This window comes from Galeopterus variegatus, unplaced genomic scaffold, assembly GCF_000696425.1.
Source record: "Galeopterus variegatus unplaced genomic scaffold, G_variegatus-3.0.2 Scaffold2566, whole genome shotgun sequence".
Lineage (NCBI taxonomy): Eukaryota > Metazoa > Chordata > Mammalia > Dermoptera > Cynocephalidae > Galeopterus > Galeopterus variegatus.
This window is the reverse complement of record NW_007728677.1, coordinates 122,478-138,590: the sequence shown is the minus strand read 5'-3', so window position 1 is coordinate 138,590 and position 16,113 is coordinate 122,478. Positions and strand designations below refer to the sequence as shown.

At 35.5% G+C, this 16,113-nt stretch overlaps 1 protein-coding gene across 1 annotated transcript in view; it reads right to left on the bottom strand.

The window, feature by feature from the left end:
* Window positions 1–1,100: 1,100 nt before the first annotated feature.
* SERPINI2 (serpin peptidase inhibitor, clade I (pancpin), member 2) overlaps window positions 1,101–16,113 on the bottom strand; it is a 32,972-nt gene continuing 17,959 nt past the window's right edge. The window contains exons 5-8 of the mRNA XM_008582318.1: window positions 14,801–14,898; window positions 10,998–11,084; window positions 8,143–8,232; window positions 1,101–1,357 (exon numbers count right to left, since the gene is read on the bottom strand). Of these exons, the coding sequence (XP_008580540.1) occupies window positions 1,281–1,357; window positions 8,143–8,232; window positions 10,998–11,084; window positions 14,801–14,898 (352 nt within the window). The 3' untranslated portion in view covers window positions 1,101–1,280. The remainder of the gene's footprint in view (window positions 1,358–8,142; window positions 8,233–10,997; window positions 11,085–14,800; window positions 14,899–16,113) is intronic.

Here is a 16,113-nt window from a genome sequence, read left to right as displayed (position 1 = left end):
AATCATCAGGAAGAAGGGTAATATTACTTTATAAGATTTTTAGTACATTTAACATAATGTAGATAAAATGATTACCTCGATGCCTGACACATAATTATGGCTCAACAAGGGGTAGCTATTACCATTAAGCTCTCTGCCAAAAATCGCCATGATGAACAAACAAATGAAAGGCATTTCACATCACCAGCATGAAAATGGAAAAACTGTGAAACAAGTCACACGAAGTCATATTGTTATGTATTATTATTTTTGATACTTAGATCTAATATTTTAGAGAATCCAAAGGAAGGTTCTGCACTTAATCATTATAGAGTACAATATTGGCTCTAACAATTCTTTAGCATAATATTATAAAATCATGGAAGGTCCGCCTCTTGAATCACACTAATCTGTCTGCCACTTTCACCTATGAAAATAAGAAAGCTTTACAAAAGTTCTCAGCATTTTTACTTTCTATGCCTTGTTAAAGTGTAAATCGAAAAACACTGATATGTTCTAAAAGCTTTTCAAACAAGGCAAATATTAAATGTAACACATGAAATAATAAGCTAAGATTAGTGAAATACCCAAAGCTTGTCTACTGTCATTGATGCTGGATCTCTGTGTCTTAAGTAGCACACCAGGGAGGCAGTACCAAGCCCATTCACTCCTGACCTTACTCCCCCATGGTCTGGATAAAGCTGCTTGGCATGAGAGTTTGATAGTTCAGTCTTTTAGGAATACATGAAATTTGATATCTAAGACAGGAATTTGATATCCAAAATACCTTAAACAGTTTTGTTCTAACACAGGAATGGTAATATTTTATATAAACTCACTGCTCTTGATTCATCTAGATTTTCTAAAACATGCACAAAGAACAGAAACAAATACATATCTAATTTCTCTTATTTATTAATACAGGCGTCTACTATTACTGATTAGTACAGGCACAGTTTAAAAGAAAGAAGAGACAAGACATATAGAAATATATTCGAGATGAAATATTTTGCTAATTGACTATTTTCCAGGAATCGTCTTATATTTTGAGGCTGTGTTTCTCATTCACAGGGAATTTAAATCCGATTCATATAGATTTTCTAAAACATGCACAAAGAACAGAAACAAATACATATCTAATTTCACTTATTTATTAATACAGGCATCTACTATTACTGATTAGTACAGGCACAGTTTAAAAGAAAGAAGAGACAAGACATATAGAAATATTTTCGAGATGATATTTTGCTAATCGATTATTTTCCAGGAATCGTCTTATATTTTGAGGCTGTGTTTCTCATTCACAGGGAATTTAAATCTCTTCCATTTCTCTTTTGGTTGTCAAGATTTGTCACCCTTCCCATAAACAAAATTGATTCTAAAAGGAAAAAAAAACATATTTTAAGAATATCTAGAAAAAACACTGACAATAATTAGTTTTTCTTAATATTTTAACAAATCATTTGATCTTTATTCTCCATAAGAGAAATAGGCAACACCTAATAGCAAAGCCTTCTTCTTTGTCTCAAATACATGATTGTATCATTATTAATTATTTTTTGATAATTTATTAAATAAATTAACCCACAACAGCCCATCATGAAAAATACATTAGTCCTGTTTTTTTTTTTTCTTTTTTTTTTTTGTCTTTTTTTGTGACCGGTAACGGGATCACAACCCTCGGTGTCGCGCCCACACCGCGCTCAACCAGTGAGCGGACCGGTCTCTATATGGGATCCCAACCCTCGGCGGGAGTGCCGCCGTGCTCTCAAGTGCCGCACTCTACCAAGTGTGCCACCAGGCCGGCCCTTAGTCCTGTTTTTTTTTTTTCTTTTTTTTTTTTGTCTTTTTTCGTGACCGNCTCAACCAGTGAGCGGACCGGTCTCTATATGGGATCCCAACCCTCGGCGGGAGTGCCGCCGTGCTCTCAAGTGCCGCACTCTACCAAGTGTGCCACCAGGCCGGCCCTTAGTCCTGTTTTTCACATAGGAAAAAAAATAATAAAGTAAGAGATGTTCTTCTAAATATAGAGACCCAGTCAGGCAAACATAGCATAATAAAATGGTGATGAGCATGGTAAAGTTTAAGTTTAAGTTATTAGCATTCATCTTTTTATGCATGTAATGTAAGCCCTCAGGGTTAAAAGTGCAGCTTCACAGATCTCCTCCTTCAGCTTTGAATCAAAGCTTACTTTACTGCTAAAGACAATATTTTCATATTGCTAGTACTTTCAAATCCTCACCAAAGTGATATATTATACAGCAAAAATGCAAAAACTGTTTCCAGCCATTCTGTGCTTGCAAGTGAAAATGAATTAAGAACTAGAAGACAAAACAGGAATGTGATGTGTCAAAGTCTATTCACCTTTCTTTTCAACTAGGTTAAGGAAAGTGGCTTGAATGGAGCAATGTCAATTGTTGCCTTAAGTTTCCTACATGTAATAAAGGTTAATTTCCAAAGTGATCAAATAAATTTTGCATAACTTTAAAGCTAATGAAAATGATCTTTAAATGCATTTTTAATAACAGTGGGAGAGCCCTTTTTCATTAACATTTTACTGTTCAGTCCAAAGACAGACACACTCTTAGAAGAGCCAATAACATGGAAGTATAGACATAATCTCCAGTAGATTTTATATTTTTCTTTTATATGAATAATTATAATCAATAATGCCTTACTTCAAAATCTCAAAATAATTCTGGGAAAAAGAAAGAAAGCAAATACTCTTGTTTTTCAGGTAGGGATACATAAATACTTTTCCCAGGATGAATACTACATTCAGTCATATAGTACGTTCATAGTGCTATAGCATTAAAATGATTATCAGAATTGTTTGTTTGGGAAATCTTTAAAGTAATATTTGTAGACACTAACTTTATAATTAAAGACAGCAGTTTAAAATTTTAAACACTCAGAAGTGTAGGACTTTACATAGAAACCATTTGTCCCAGCCCTTTCAATGTTTTTTCAGCAAGGAGAACCATATTTTGAATTGTCTTCGTGCAGTCATCAATCTACTCTCTACTAAATTGAGCAGATTAGTGAAATCTCCCTTCACATAATAGCAATGAATTTAGAAGCAAGCTAAGCAGAAATCACTAGTTTCCATTTTTCTCTTTATGCCTCCCTGAACAGGAGTTCCTCATATATAATCAATATATTTATATATCTGCATCAGCTGAAAACAATTTTTACTTCTTAATATTAAAATACAATAGGATAGCCAAAGGTAATGCTAGAAAAAGAGATTTCCTAACGAGTACCTTGCAGTCTGCTTCCGCCCTCTAACAAAGACCTGAAAGTGTTCTAAATGCAATTATTTTTATTTATGTAGAGTACCGTCAGTTTCAAAAGCATGATTCATAGCTTTCTTAGAAATGATACATTTCATCCTAACGAGTACCTTGCAGTCTGCTTCCGCCCTCTAACAAAGACCTGAAAGTGTTCTAAATGCAATTATTTTTATTCATGTAGAGTACCGTCAGTTTCAAAAGCATGATTCATAGCTTTCTTAGAAATGATACATTTCATGTGGCACCTTTCACAATTTTCTTCTCAACGTCTATAAAGCTGGCCTACACCCTCAGCCTAAAAAATGAGAAAACAATTCATTGTCCTGAAAGTTTAGCTTAGTAAGAGCTTTGGATGAATGTGCTGCAACGTAAAATTCACCTGATAAGAAAATCCAAATAATGTATAGACTTTTCACAAGGGGACTGTTTGGCAAAAAGAAAATTTTAAACCTAGATAAAAATTGTTTGTACTAAACATAAAATCATTCATCTTTATACTTCAGAAATTGTTAACTGAATATATTTTATGTAAAACACGAAGCCATTTAATAGTCCGATATGGCAGTGCTAAATCACCATCTCTGTTAGTCTCAGTGATTTCTTGAGTTCATTTGTGAGAGAAATATAGATAAATCAGTGAATGTGTATTGTCTTAAGATAATAGCCATTCTACATTTTATATGGCAACAATTTACAACCCCTGATAAATGAACGACCATTCATTCCAAACAATACATTAAAGGAGGAACACTAGTTTAGAAAATTACTATTATAAAGATCACAAAATAATGTAAATTATTATTAAGACCTGATAGTTAAGCATTATCACAAATAAATAAATAAGTAGATTATGTGGGGTTTTGAATTTTCACTGCTGTTTTACTGATAGCTATTACATGGCCTTAGAATATTACAAGTCACCAACTTGGTAAATAGAGACAAACATAATTATTTCAAATGCCATTATTTACTTGTGCATTGATGCCCAATGCAGTGTCATTTCTTTCTCTTTTCCTTAGTCAATAATTATATACTAATTGTAAGAAATTAGAGTTATTTAAAGGTTAAAGATGTATATAGATCAAATGACATACTCAGAATATATTTTAACACATCCACTACTGAAATTGAAGCCATGTTAATGCAATCTCAGTAATTCTAAAACTGTTCCATTGTTCCAAGATATAACCCTCAGTAAAGGCATCAAGCATTAGTTTCATGGATCCTCAAAAAAAGAGACTGATGATGTATCCCTTAGCAGTTCGATATTATCAGTATCCCAAGTTAATCTAACAGACTCAGATTCTGAGAGTAAACATGTCTCTTTTCCATGTAAACCAGTTTATATAGAGAAACTTTTTCATTTTGTTTTCTAACTCTTCCTTTGTTTATTCAGTCACTCATTCATTTATACTTATTAATTTACTCATAATGAACACAGTATATGTCAGGGACAGTGTTACAGGCTTCATATATTCTTTTCTTTAACTATATGAGACAAGTACTAATATTATGTTCAAATAAAAGATGAGAAAAATGTCACTTAGAAAGAACAAGCAACTTGCCTTAAAACTAGTAGTTAATTGATTTGAAACTTGAGCACAAGCCTGATACCCAAGTCCACACTCTCAGCCTCTAGAGATACTGATATTATGTGCAAGGCTTTTTGCCAAATACTGGGCTGATGCAGATATGAATAAAATATAATTTCTGTTCTCCTATGGTTTATAACCCTCACATGGGCATTATAACTGCTGAAGAGTCCTAAATATCAACTTAAAGACAACTTCCTGGCTGTAATCATGTTTCTGGCTTCACTTTTTTATAAGAGAAAGCATGAAATATCTATTCAGACAATCTGGATTTCCATGCGTTGACATCGTGACAAATGCCAATCCAACCCACTCCTTCTTCTACATTCCCTTTTGTAACTAACTGCATCATCTTTTACCATTTCCCAAATTGGAGATTTGAAATTATGTTTGACCCCTCTAGTCACTTATTCTTTTTTAATCTACCTTTGAAATTTTTCACAACTCNTGAATACTACATTCAGTCATATAGTACGTTCATAGTGCTATAGCATTAAAATGATTATCAGAATTGTTTGTTTGGGAAATCTTTAAAGTAATATTTGTAGACACTAACTTTATAATTAAAGACAGCAGTTTAAAATTTTAAACACTCAGAAGTGTAGGACTTTACATAGAAACCATTTGTCCCAGCCCTTTCAATGTTTTTTCAGCAAGGAGAACCATATTTTGAATTGTCTTCGTGCAGTCATCAATCTACTCTCTACTAAATTGAGCAGATTAGTGAAATCTCCCTTCACATAATAGCAATGAATTTAGAAGCAAGCTAAGCAGAAATCACTAGTTTCCATTTTTCTCTTTATGCCTCCCTGAACAGGAGTTCCTCATATATAATCAATATATTTATATATCTGCATCAGCTGAAAACAATTTTTACTTCTTAATATTAAAATACAATAGGATAGCCAAAGGTAATGCTAGAAAAAGAGATTTCCTAACGAGTACCTTGCAGTCTGCTTCCGCCCTCTAACAAAGACCTGAAAGTGTTCTAAATGCAATTATTTTTATTTATGTAGAGTACCGTCAGTTTCAAAAGCATGATTCATAGCTTTCTTAGAAATGATACATTTCATGTGGCACCTTTCACAATTTTCTTCTCAACGTCTATAAAGCTGGCCTACACCCTCAGCCTAAAAAATGAGAAAACAATTCATTGTCCTGAAAGTTTAGCTTAGTAAGAGCTTTGGATGAATGTGCTGCAACGTAAAATTCACCTGATAAGAAAATCCAAATAATGTATAGACTTTTCACAAGGGGACTGTTTGGCAAAAAGAAAATTTTAAACCTAGATAAAAATTGTTTGTACTAAACATAAAATCATTCATCTTTATACTTCAGAAATTGTTAACTGAATATATTTTATGTAAAACACGAAGCCATTTAATAGTCCGATATGGCAGTGCTAAATCACCATCTCTGTTAGTCTCAGTGATTTCTTGAGTTCATTTGTGAGAGAAATATAGATAAATCAGTGAATGTGTATTGTCTTAAGATAATAGCCATTCTACATTTTATATGGCAACAATTTACAACCCCTGATAAATGAACGACCATTCATTCCAAACAATACATTAAAGGAGGAACACTAGTTTAGAAAATTACTATTATAAAGATCACAAAATAATGTAAATCATTATTAAGACCTGATAGTTAAGCATTATCACAAATAAATAAATAAGTAGATTATGTGGGGTTTTGAATTTTCACTGCTGTTTTACTGATAGCTATTACATGGCCTTAGAATATTACAAGTCACCAACTTGGTAAATAGAGACAAACATAATTATTTCAAATGCCATTATTTACTTGTGCATTGATGCCCAATGCAGTGTCATTTCTTTCTCTTTTCCTTAGTCAATAATTATATACTAATTGTAAGAAATTAGAGTTATTTAAAGGTTAAAGATGTATATAGATCAAATGACATACTCAGAATATATTTTAACACATCCACTACTGAAATTGAAGCCATGTTAATGCAATCTCAGTAATTCTAAAACTGTTCCATTGTTCCAAGATATAACCCTCAGTAAAGGCATCAAGCATTAGTTTCATGGATCCTCAAAAAAAGAGACTGATGATGTATCCCTTAGCAGTTCGATATTATCAGTATCCCAAGTTAATCTAACAGACTCAGATTCTGAGAGTAAACATGTCTCTTTTCCATGTAAACCAGTTTATATAGAGAAACTTTTTCATTTTGTTTTCTAACTCTTCCTTTGTTTATTCAGTCACTCATTCATTTATACTTATTAATTTACTCATAATGAACACAGTATATGTCAGGGACAGTGTTACAGGCTTCATATATTCTTTTCTTTAACTATATGAGACAAGTACTAATATTATGTTCAAATAAAAGATGAGAAAAATGTCACTTAGAAAGAACAAGCAACTTGCCTTAAAACTAGTAGTTAATTGATTTGAAACTTGAGCACAAGCCTGATACCCAAGTCCACACTCTCAGCCTCTAGAGATACTGATATTATGTGCAAGGCTTTTTGCCAAATACTGGGCTGATGCAGATATGAATAAAATATAATTTCTGTTCTCCTATGGTTTATAACCCTCACATGGGCATTATAACTGCTGAAGAGTCCTAAATATCAACTTAAAGACAACTTCCTGGCTGTAATCATGTTTCTGGCTTCACTTTTTTATAAGAGAAAGCATGAAATATCTATTCAGACAATCTGGATTTCCATGCGTTGACATCGTGACAAATGCCAATCCAACCCACTCCTTCTTCTACATTCCCTTTTGTAACTAACTGCATCATCTTTTACCATTTCCCAAATTGGAGATTTGAAATTATGTTTGACCCCTCTAGTCACTTATTCTTTTTTAATCTACCTTTGAAATTTTTCACAACTCGACAACTCTCAATTTCCAATTTCAGTATGGCATCACAGAATTGATTCCCTCTCTGCCACTTTCTAGTCGTATGATCTCTGACAAGCTAATATAAATTCTCTCTCTCTCTCTCTGAGCTTCTATTTCTTTATTAGTCAAATATCTAACCTATTGGTGGAATGGTGTTAGGTTTACATATAAGTATATAAAATGGCTGCCACTTATAATAGCTATGGTGACAGCTATTATTACCACTGCCCAATTGGAGGTCCCTGTCGTCCCTTAGAATACAATATCTGATGCATAACAGGCACTTAACAAATATCCATTGAAAGAACAAATTATTTCAAATATGTAGATTGCAATTAGCAGCTAGGACTAGGTCTGCTTAAGCAGTTTCCCCACAGAATTCTCAAAAAAGATACCTGTTGGGTTATCCTTCATAATGAACAGAAATGGATGATTTGCTATAAATTGATTTCGAGCCAGACTCATGATCACAGGGACGTGTATGCCTATGAAATAGAAACAACAGCTATTTATATATTCACATTAAAATATCAGTGAAGAAAATACATCCGTAATACTTCTTATACACAGGAAAGGTCATTTTGGGGGTAAGGAGTTAACATGTGGAAAAAGAACCATATTCTAACTACAGAGAAATTTGCAATAAATTTAAAAACCAAAGTGCAGAAGAATAAATATTAGATGATTCACAGAATAATTCTAACTTCACATTTATGCTTAATGAAGAAGAAAGGCATACACTAAATTCAATTTAGTAGAAGCAGTTGAAAATTTTCATCTTTTAAACAGTAATTTTCTATTCACTTTTTATTTACATTATTTATTATTCTTATAATGTTTTCAATTTTTAATTCCTATTCAGATATGTTTACACTTCTTTTCTATACTTCAGGCTTATGGTGATCACATCTGAGTTTGAATTTTTTATTTTGTACTTACTTTTCCAAAATCATTCTGTGAACTCAGAGCTTTTAGGATTTGTGCAGTGAATGTGTATGGGATGTTTATTATGAGATTAGAAGCAGATATTTGCTGTCTTAAAAATTATTTACTATGATAATATATATCATATGCTCCATTATGGCAATATGTCACTATTTAGGGTGGGAAAATTTTTTTTTTCCTTTTTGTCTTTTTTCGTGACCAGCAACGGATCGCAACCCTCAGTGTCGCACCCGTACTGGACCGGGACTGGCAACGGGATCGCAACCCGCGGTGCCGCGCCCGCACCTCGCTCAGCCAGTGAGCGGCCGGTCTGTATGTGGGATCCGAACCCTCGGCAGGAGCGCCGCCGCACTCCCAAGCGGCGCACTGTAGCAGTGCTCCACCGGGCCGGCCCTAGGGTGGGAAAATTTTAATGGTTGGATTTTTTTTTTCTAGACTAAATATTTCTACATTTAATGCAGATGTTTTCTTTATTAATAATGTTATGCCCCTCTAATTTTTTTCAGACCCAAGGAAAAAATAAAAGGAGAATTAAAAAATATTATCTTAGTAATATAACATGAATGGCACACTCCTGTCCAGAATACCAGGGCAATGCTGCCCAAATTACCAGTGAATATAGTGCTATGTCTGAATTATTGAGATACATTAGAAAAGCAAATTCAGTTTTACTCCCATTCCCATTTGCAGTGAATACTGTACTTGAACTTTTTTGTTCTTGAGCAACCTTTGAGCAGATCCTTGAAAGTCAAGATACACAGGCTGACTCCTCTGAGGTAATACATCAGTATCACTGCCACTCATCCTGCCTTCCCTTAATTCTTACATCCACCTGGAGAATTCTAGACTTACAAGAGGCAGTGGGAAATAGCAGAGAAAGCTCTCAGCTTAAAACCAGGGAACCTGATTTTAGTTCAAACTCTGCTGTCAATTCATAGTGCAACATTGGGAGAGCCACTTCACTTGTTGGTGGGCCTGTTTCTTCATAAATGTAATGGAAGGATCAGATAACGATCTATAAGGACTCTTCCACCTCTGTGTAAAAGCAGCTGGGAAGTTTGTCTGCATGAGCCAGCAACCTCATCCAAATGCAACCCTTTGATTTCTTCAAGGATTGATATAGCCTGTCCCCTACAATCTAAGTTCCTTGAGCACAGCACCGCAAAGTCCTTCCGGGGATAACAAAAAGGTAGTGGAGTCCAGTGCGTCCCACCCAAAGGTCAAAATCCTTTGGCACTATGTTGCATTACAAATTAATCCAGAAATTGGTAAGTGGATATAAATTGTAGGATATTTATCAATAAGACATTTTAAATAATACATCTCTTTTAAATATTGATGAAAATCCAGATTGTATGAGAAATTAAAATAGACTTATGAGGGATTCATTAAAATTGTTTGTCCATTTCTAATTGATTTTAAGGCTTTTCTCTAATTATTTTCCAAGTATCGCTTATATGTAGCATAGATACTATTCAAAATGTCATTTGTTGAAGTAAATGCAGCATAGAGGGGTGATCCTCAAGTGAGAATGTACACAAAAATCACCTAGTGATCTTGGAAAATGCAGATTCTAATTCAGTAGGTCTGGAATTGGGCCTGAGAGTCTGCATTTCTAACAAGTTCCCAGGTGATGCTATTGCTGCCGGTCTATGCACTACATTGGTAGTAGCAAGGCCAGGCTGCAAACCACTATGCAGCACTGGTTCTCAACATTGGATGCACATTTGAATCACTTAGGGAAACTTAAGAAAGTATTGGAGCCTGGATCTCACCTCCAGAGATACCAACTTAATTACTTTGAGGTGTGAACTCAGCATAGGATATTTTAAAGCTTCCCAGGTGATTCTAATGTGCAGCTAAGTTTGATAGCCACTGTCACAGAGATAATAACAAGAATCAAATTAGAAAAATGAAAACTAACTTGGTGTAATAGAAAAATGAAATTAAATTCAATTACTTAAGAATGAGCATCCCTAAACAATAATGATTTCATATTTGTACCCTAAAGTTTTCTACACGTATCCTATCATCTGATTGATAGGTAATCCAATTGCACATGAGCAAATATCAGTAGGTGGACCTCAATTCCTAATCAAATTCTTTCCCTTTCCTTTTGCATAATGCTGTGACTGAAGAGATGTATAAAACTTACATGACCATTTTCTTTTTTTTTATTCCTGTAGTGTACTAGACAGCAGCAGAGAAAAAGGAGATCAGAGTACTGCCAAAGGGTCAACACCCTAATGCCCATTCCCTGTCCCCCCTCATTCCTCCCAGTTTGTTGAGAAATTATTTCTCCTACCAGTTGATGTTGCAGCTTCACTGCCATCTTCATTTATCTCAAAGAAAACTTTTTGCATCACATGAGAAACATATATTTCAGATGAATCTGGTAAAAAATATGAAAATGTATTTAAGGGCTGTAATCAAGAGCCATTACCTATTAGGTCTCAGATTAATTACCTTTTCAAATGAACAAAGAAAAAGAAACAGAGAAACAAACTTTCCTACTCAGTTGATTTGCTAAAGATAAAGGTGGTTTAGGTTTAGCTCCTGCAGAGACAATAGAGATATAGAGAAAGTGAGATCAAGTTCTACCCTGATATAAAAGGTAAAGATAGAAGCATGCAAGCCTCAAATCTGGTATCCCACTAAGTGAAATATTTGAATGGACAGAGAGTTTTGCCCCCCTTAGCCATGGTCTACACACAGGATAAAAGAGGCTTTCCACATTTGAATTAATCCCACCCTATGCATTCAACCTCAAAGACAACTTGCCTTTTAAATTTTGTATTCAGTTTTGATCTGAGTTTAAAACAAAATTTACCACCTTTCAAGTCTTATGTCATTTGTTAAAAAATCCCTTCAGAGCTATCCTTTAAAACCTGTTGAATTTTCCACTGTAAAATAATGTCTTACATCCTTTTGTTCTGGTGTGAGTACAAGCTGAGAGAGAATGCAACCTTTCTCCCCTTGGTAGAATCAAGGTATGTGTGAAGTGTTTCTGGTACAGTGACCTGCAGGGATAGGCTCCTTGAGAAGAGGGAGGCAAAACCATGAGTTCAGAAGTCATGTCATGCTGGCTTCTCAAGACCAAATAGATCTGATAATGTTCCTCAGAATGAGAATGGAAACACCCTCTAGAAAACTGTCTGGTACATAATTGGCTTACAATAAATACTTCCCGCAAAAATAAATCAATAGACCTGAATATGTCCAGTGATAGAAACCTATCAAATGGAGAAAGGAGGCACTGCACCATTAGTCTGCATTGACTGAAATGCAGGAGATGGTCTCTCAAGGTCAGGCAAACAAGCACCTCCTTCCCCCAGATTGCCTGGAATAAGACAGGATTTACAAATAAAGCACAGAGCAAATGACCTTGGGGCCCACACCAAGAGCAAAGACCAAAAAGCAGGTTGGGGAGGAACAAATAAAGCACAGAGCAAATGACCTTGGGGCCCACACCAAGAGCAAAGACCAAAAAGCAGATTGGGGAGGAGAGAAGAGCAAAGACCAAAAAGCAGGTTGGGGAGGAGAGAAGTCCCCCCAGTTCAGCAACAGCCCGACGATTCACTGGTTATTGGACTGAGCTACTTGGTCTTGTGTATTCCATCTCACTGCAGACAGGGCCTGGTCTTAGGAAAAGAACAGAACCCGAGAGATGAGAGGTTAGAACAAGAAATCTGGACTCCACAAATTCATTGGTTTCTACACCTTTTAACAATTTTTTCGCTTAATTTTCTACAAAAATTCCAAGTATGTCTCTTAAATTAAGAGGCAAAAAAACCTCTATAGCTTTGATAGAAAATGTGCAAGTAAGTATTAATGTGCCTCTTTCCCCTTTGATTTTCTGTGTTTAACATTTACTGGGCATCTGCTATGTGGCAAGTGTTGAACTTGGTGATTTATATACTTTCTTTTACTTATTTCCCCAAAACTCACTACGATATATTATCTCACTTGACATTAGAAAGTTGAGGTTCAGAATGGTTAAGCATTTTACTACAGGTGACACAAGCAGTAACCATAGAATGAAAAGTCAAATATTCATCTCAAAGTTTTTGAAGTAACTTTATAAAAACACTTCATTCAAAATTTCTGAACTACATGAGTATAAGGTTGTGTCTCTTTCCTGTAGATGTCTCATGGCACTAGTGTTGGACTGGTTCACATTAGCCTTTAGTCAAAGTTTATTGCATAAATGATAACCAGGAATAGCAGGGAATTCTCTCTGCTCCTAACCCAGCCATAGTGTCAGCACTGGCTGTTGCTGTTCTACCCCAGGCAATGAGACAGAACCAATGTAGTTAAAACAACTCAAATAGGTAACTCAAGAGAAAAAGAGCAGAAAATACTGAACATTTATTCTTCTCAGCTCAGGGTTATTCCTTAGGTGCTGTAGATTGGATGCACCTTCCAACCTCACTGAGGCTTAATCCCCACTATAACTATTGAGGGAGGGAAATCCTACTATGGTAATTGAAAGGTTGGGTCTTGAAGAGGTGATTAGATTGTAGGACCGTGCTATAATGACTGGATTAATAATGGTGGCCAGGGGTGTAGTTCTGAGTGCTTTAAAAGGAGAGTGAATGAGAAGTTAGCCTGTCTCTGCTCTGCCATTTCTGCCATGTGAGTCCCCTGGGTCACTTTCACCACCACCAAGACCTTCATCAGCTGTGTTCCCTGAACTTTGGACTTCCCAGCCTCCCAAACTGTGAGCAATAAATTTTGTTTTCTTTATAAATCACCCAGCTTCAGGTATTTTGTTATATGCAACACAAATGGACTAATATACTAGCACAAATTCTTTTATGGAGCATTTTGGAGGTATTTTCTTGAAAAATCAGCTTGTAAAAGGAGATTTTGGAGAAGTCATAACTTGCTGGGAATTTGCAGAGTGAGTGGCTGTTTAAAATGTCCGAGGCATACTGAGTGAGCTTCCTAAGGCCAGAAAGAAGTTTAAGAAGTGCTTGAAAAATGATTTGGTTTATTGCAGGCTGGTGAGGTGGCTGTGTTCCAGGGCATATTTATACAGCATCCTGTTGCAGTATTTAATGCTGACTGTCTCATACCTGGTGCTGATGAAATTGTCAGTCATACCTAACTGTCAATGTGAGAACAAGTAAGCTATCTCCTGTGTGAAGGTGATAACGAACATTTATGACACCTGTGATCCCTACTCACCTCCTCCCCCAGGAAAGCTCATTCATTCTGTTTATTTACCCACATAATTGATGAGTGAATAAATTAATAAATATCTTTCCAAATCCCAAATATTTACATAGGATACACAAAACATTTTCATAATAGTTCATGTTATGGTACAAAAATCAATCAGACAGACAAGCTTGTATCATTAGTCTCCTTTTTATAAAACAGAAAACTGAATTTAAAAGAGGCTAAGTAATGTGGGACAAATTGGTCCTCTTCATCCATTTTTTTTTTTTTTTTTTTGCTCTTTAATTAATTATTTTTGAACTAGTGAGTACTGCTGGGACCAGAAGAATTAAAAGACTGCCTTGGCTTTGTTGTGCAAATGAGTACCTTAACTGTGTAGGATTCCCCAGGTTTAAGTCAACATAAGAGCCCCATCTTCTCAAAGGACTACTCTGTTGCTAAACCTGCAAGCTGTAGCATTTTCTTCACTGTGTTCATCATCAAGCAGCCTGTGGATGCCTATTTCATGGGCTCTCATATTACTGAATTAACATTTGCAAATTGGTTTATAAGAGTTTTATTAACTCTGCTTATATGAGAGACTCAAAGATGTAATTTGTATTATTGACATAAAACAATTCAAACAGGTAGACATAAAACCCCATATAATACTTTTACCTACATAGTTTTATTAGAAGTATGGTTAGAATGCTTCTCTAACATTCTAGAATGCTTTTTGACTTTCACTGAGGAAAACTACTTTAATGTAAAATAGAGTACTTGTTTACAGACTGTAACATATACACAGTACAGGTACTGTACCATTTATTCACTGTGTATATGTTTACTGGGGCCAAGTGCTCTTTCAGTTTTAAGATCAGGCAGTTGAGATAGTACTGAGACAACAAATTAACATGATAATATAAAACTTATTTATCATAATACCTGTTATTCCAGAAAGGTCACAGCCACCACTAAATATCTCGGTTATATTCAAAGCATATAAAGCATCTTTGAAGTCTAATTTTTGTTCTACTTTAAATCTGTTTAAAAAAAAGATAAAGAAAAAAGGAAAAGTCTTGAAACACTGTACACATTTACTACCAAATTTTTTTTTAATAAAATGGATATGAGTTGGCAGAGATTATATTGTGAAATCTTTTGTTTTTATTATCCAAATTACATTTTCTCACATTTCACACCATTTTCTCCCAGCTCCACCAATCAATTCTGGGTTGCTGCTAACCTGCTTCCCAGGTAGCAAGGAGGTTGGTGGGAATGAGGAAGAGAATACTCTATGTTTTGAAGCAACAATTACCCAACAAAACGAAGTGAGAGTTCTATCTAAGTTTTTGACTGCTTGGCTACCTGCTAAGAAGTGTAAAGTTTTCCTCCAGCAACTCTATATACTCAAATTTTCTGCACCATTGGAGATGGTTCCTGACAGATGTCTATGACAGTTTGAGCAGGGAACAGGAGCCAGCAGTCCTTGGAGAAGACTGTTGGCTACTGAGATACAGAGAGGCATTTATAACCTATTATCCATCCAACAGATTGTCACAGTTGATGTGACTGTCTTCAGTTTATGAACATACCTAATATCTTCCCCATAGACCCTATAAAAGGGTAGAAGATTGAAAGGGAACTGGATTCTTTTCAAAGGAAATAAAAGATAAAAAATATAGAAGAGGACAAAAGGAGCTGGCCAGTGCTTCCAATGTGGGTCCATAAATTAGGACTCTAGTGTCTGGCTTGTCTCTCTGTGCCTCAATTTGCCAAGAGAAGTTAACAGAGGAGTTCAAAGATTCTCTCAGGCACTAATCTTCTATGATTCCAAGTCAACGGTGATCATGGAATCTCTTTCCCATTTAAATAAAGAGAATTTTTTAAAAATTAAATAAAGAGGCTAGTACTTATTGACTTCATAGATGCTTGAAGCATCAATCTGCATTTTTTTTTTTTTTTTTCTTTTTGTCTTTTTTCGTGACCGGCAATGGATCGCAACCCTCAGTGTCGCGCCCGTACCGGACCGGGACCGGCAACGGGATCGCAACCCTCGGCGTTGCCCCCGCTCCTCGCTCAGCCAGTGAGCGGCCGGTCTGTATGTGGGATCCGAACCCTCGGCGGAAGCGCCGCCGCGCTTCCCAAGCGGTGCACTGTAGCAGTGCGCCACCGGGCCGGCCCCACTGGGATTTTTATAGATAGAAACAACATACACGTGTGCGTATGTATAGAACAGTACACATCCATATATTTCT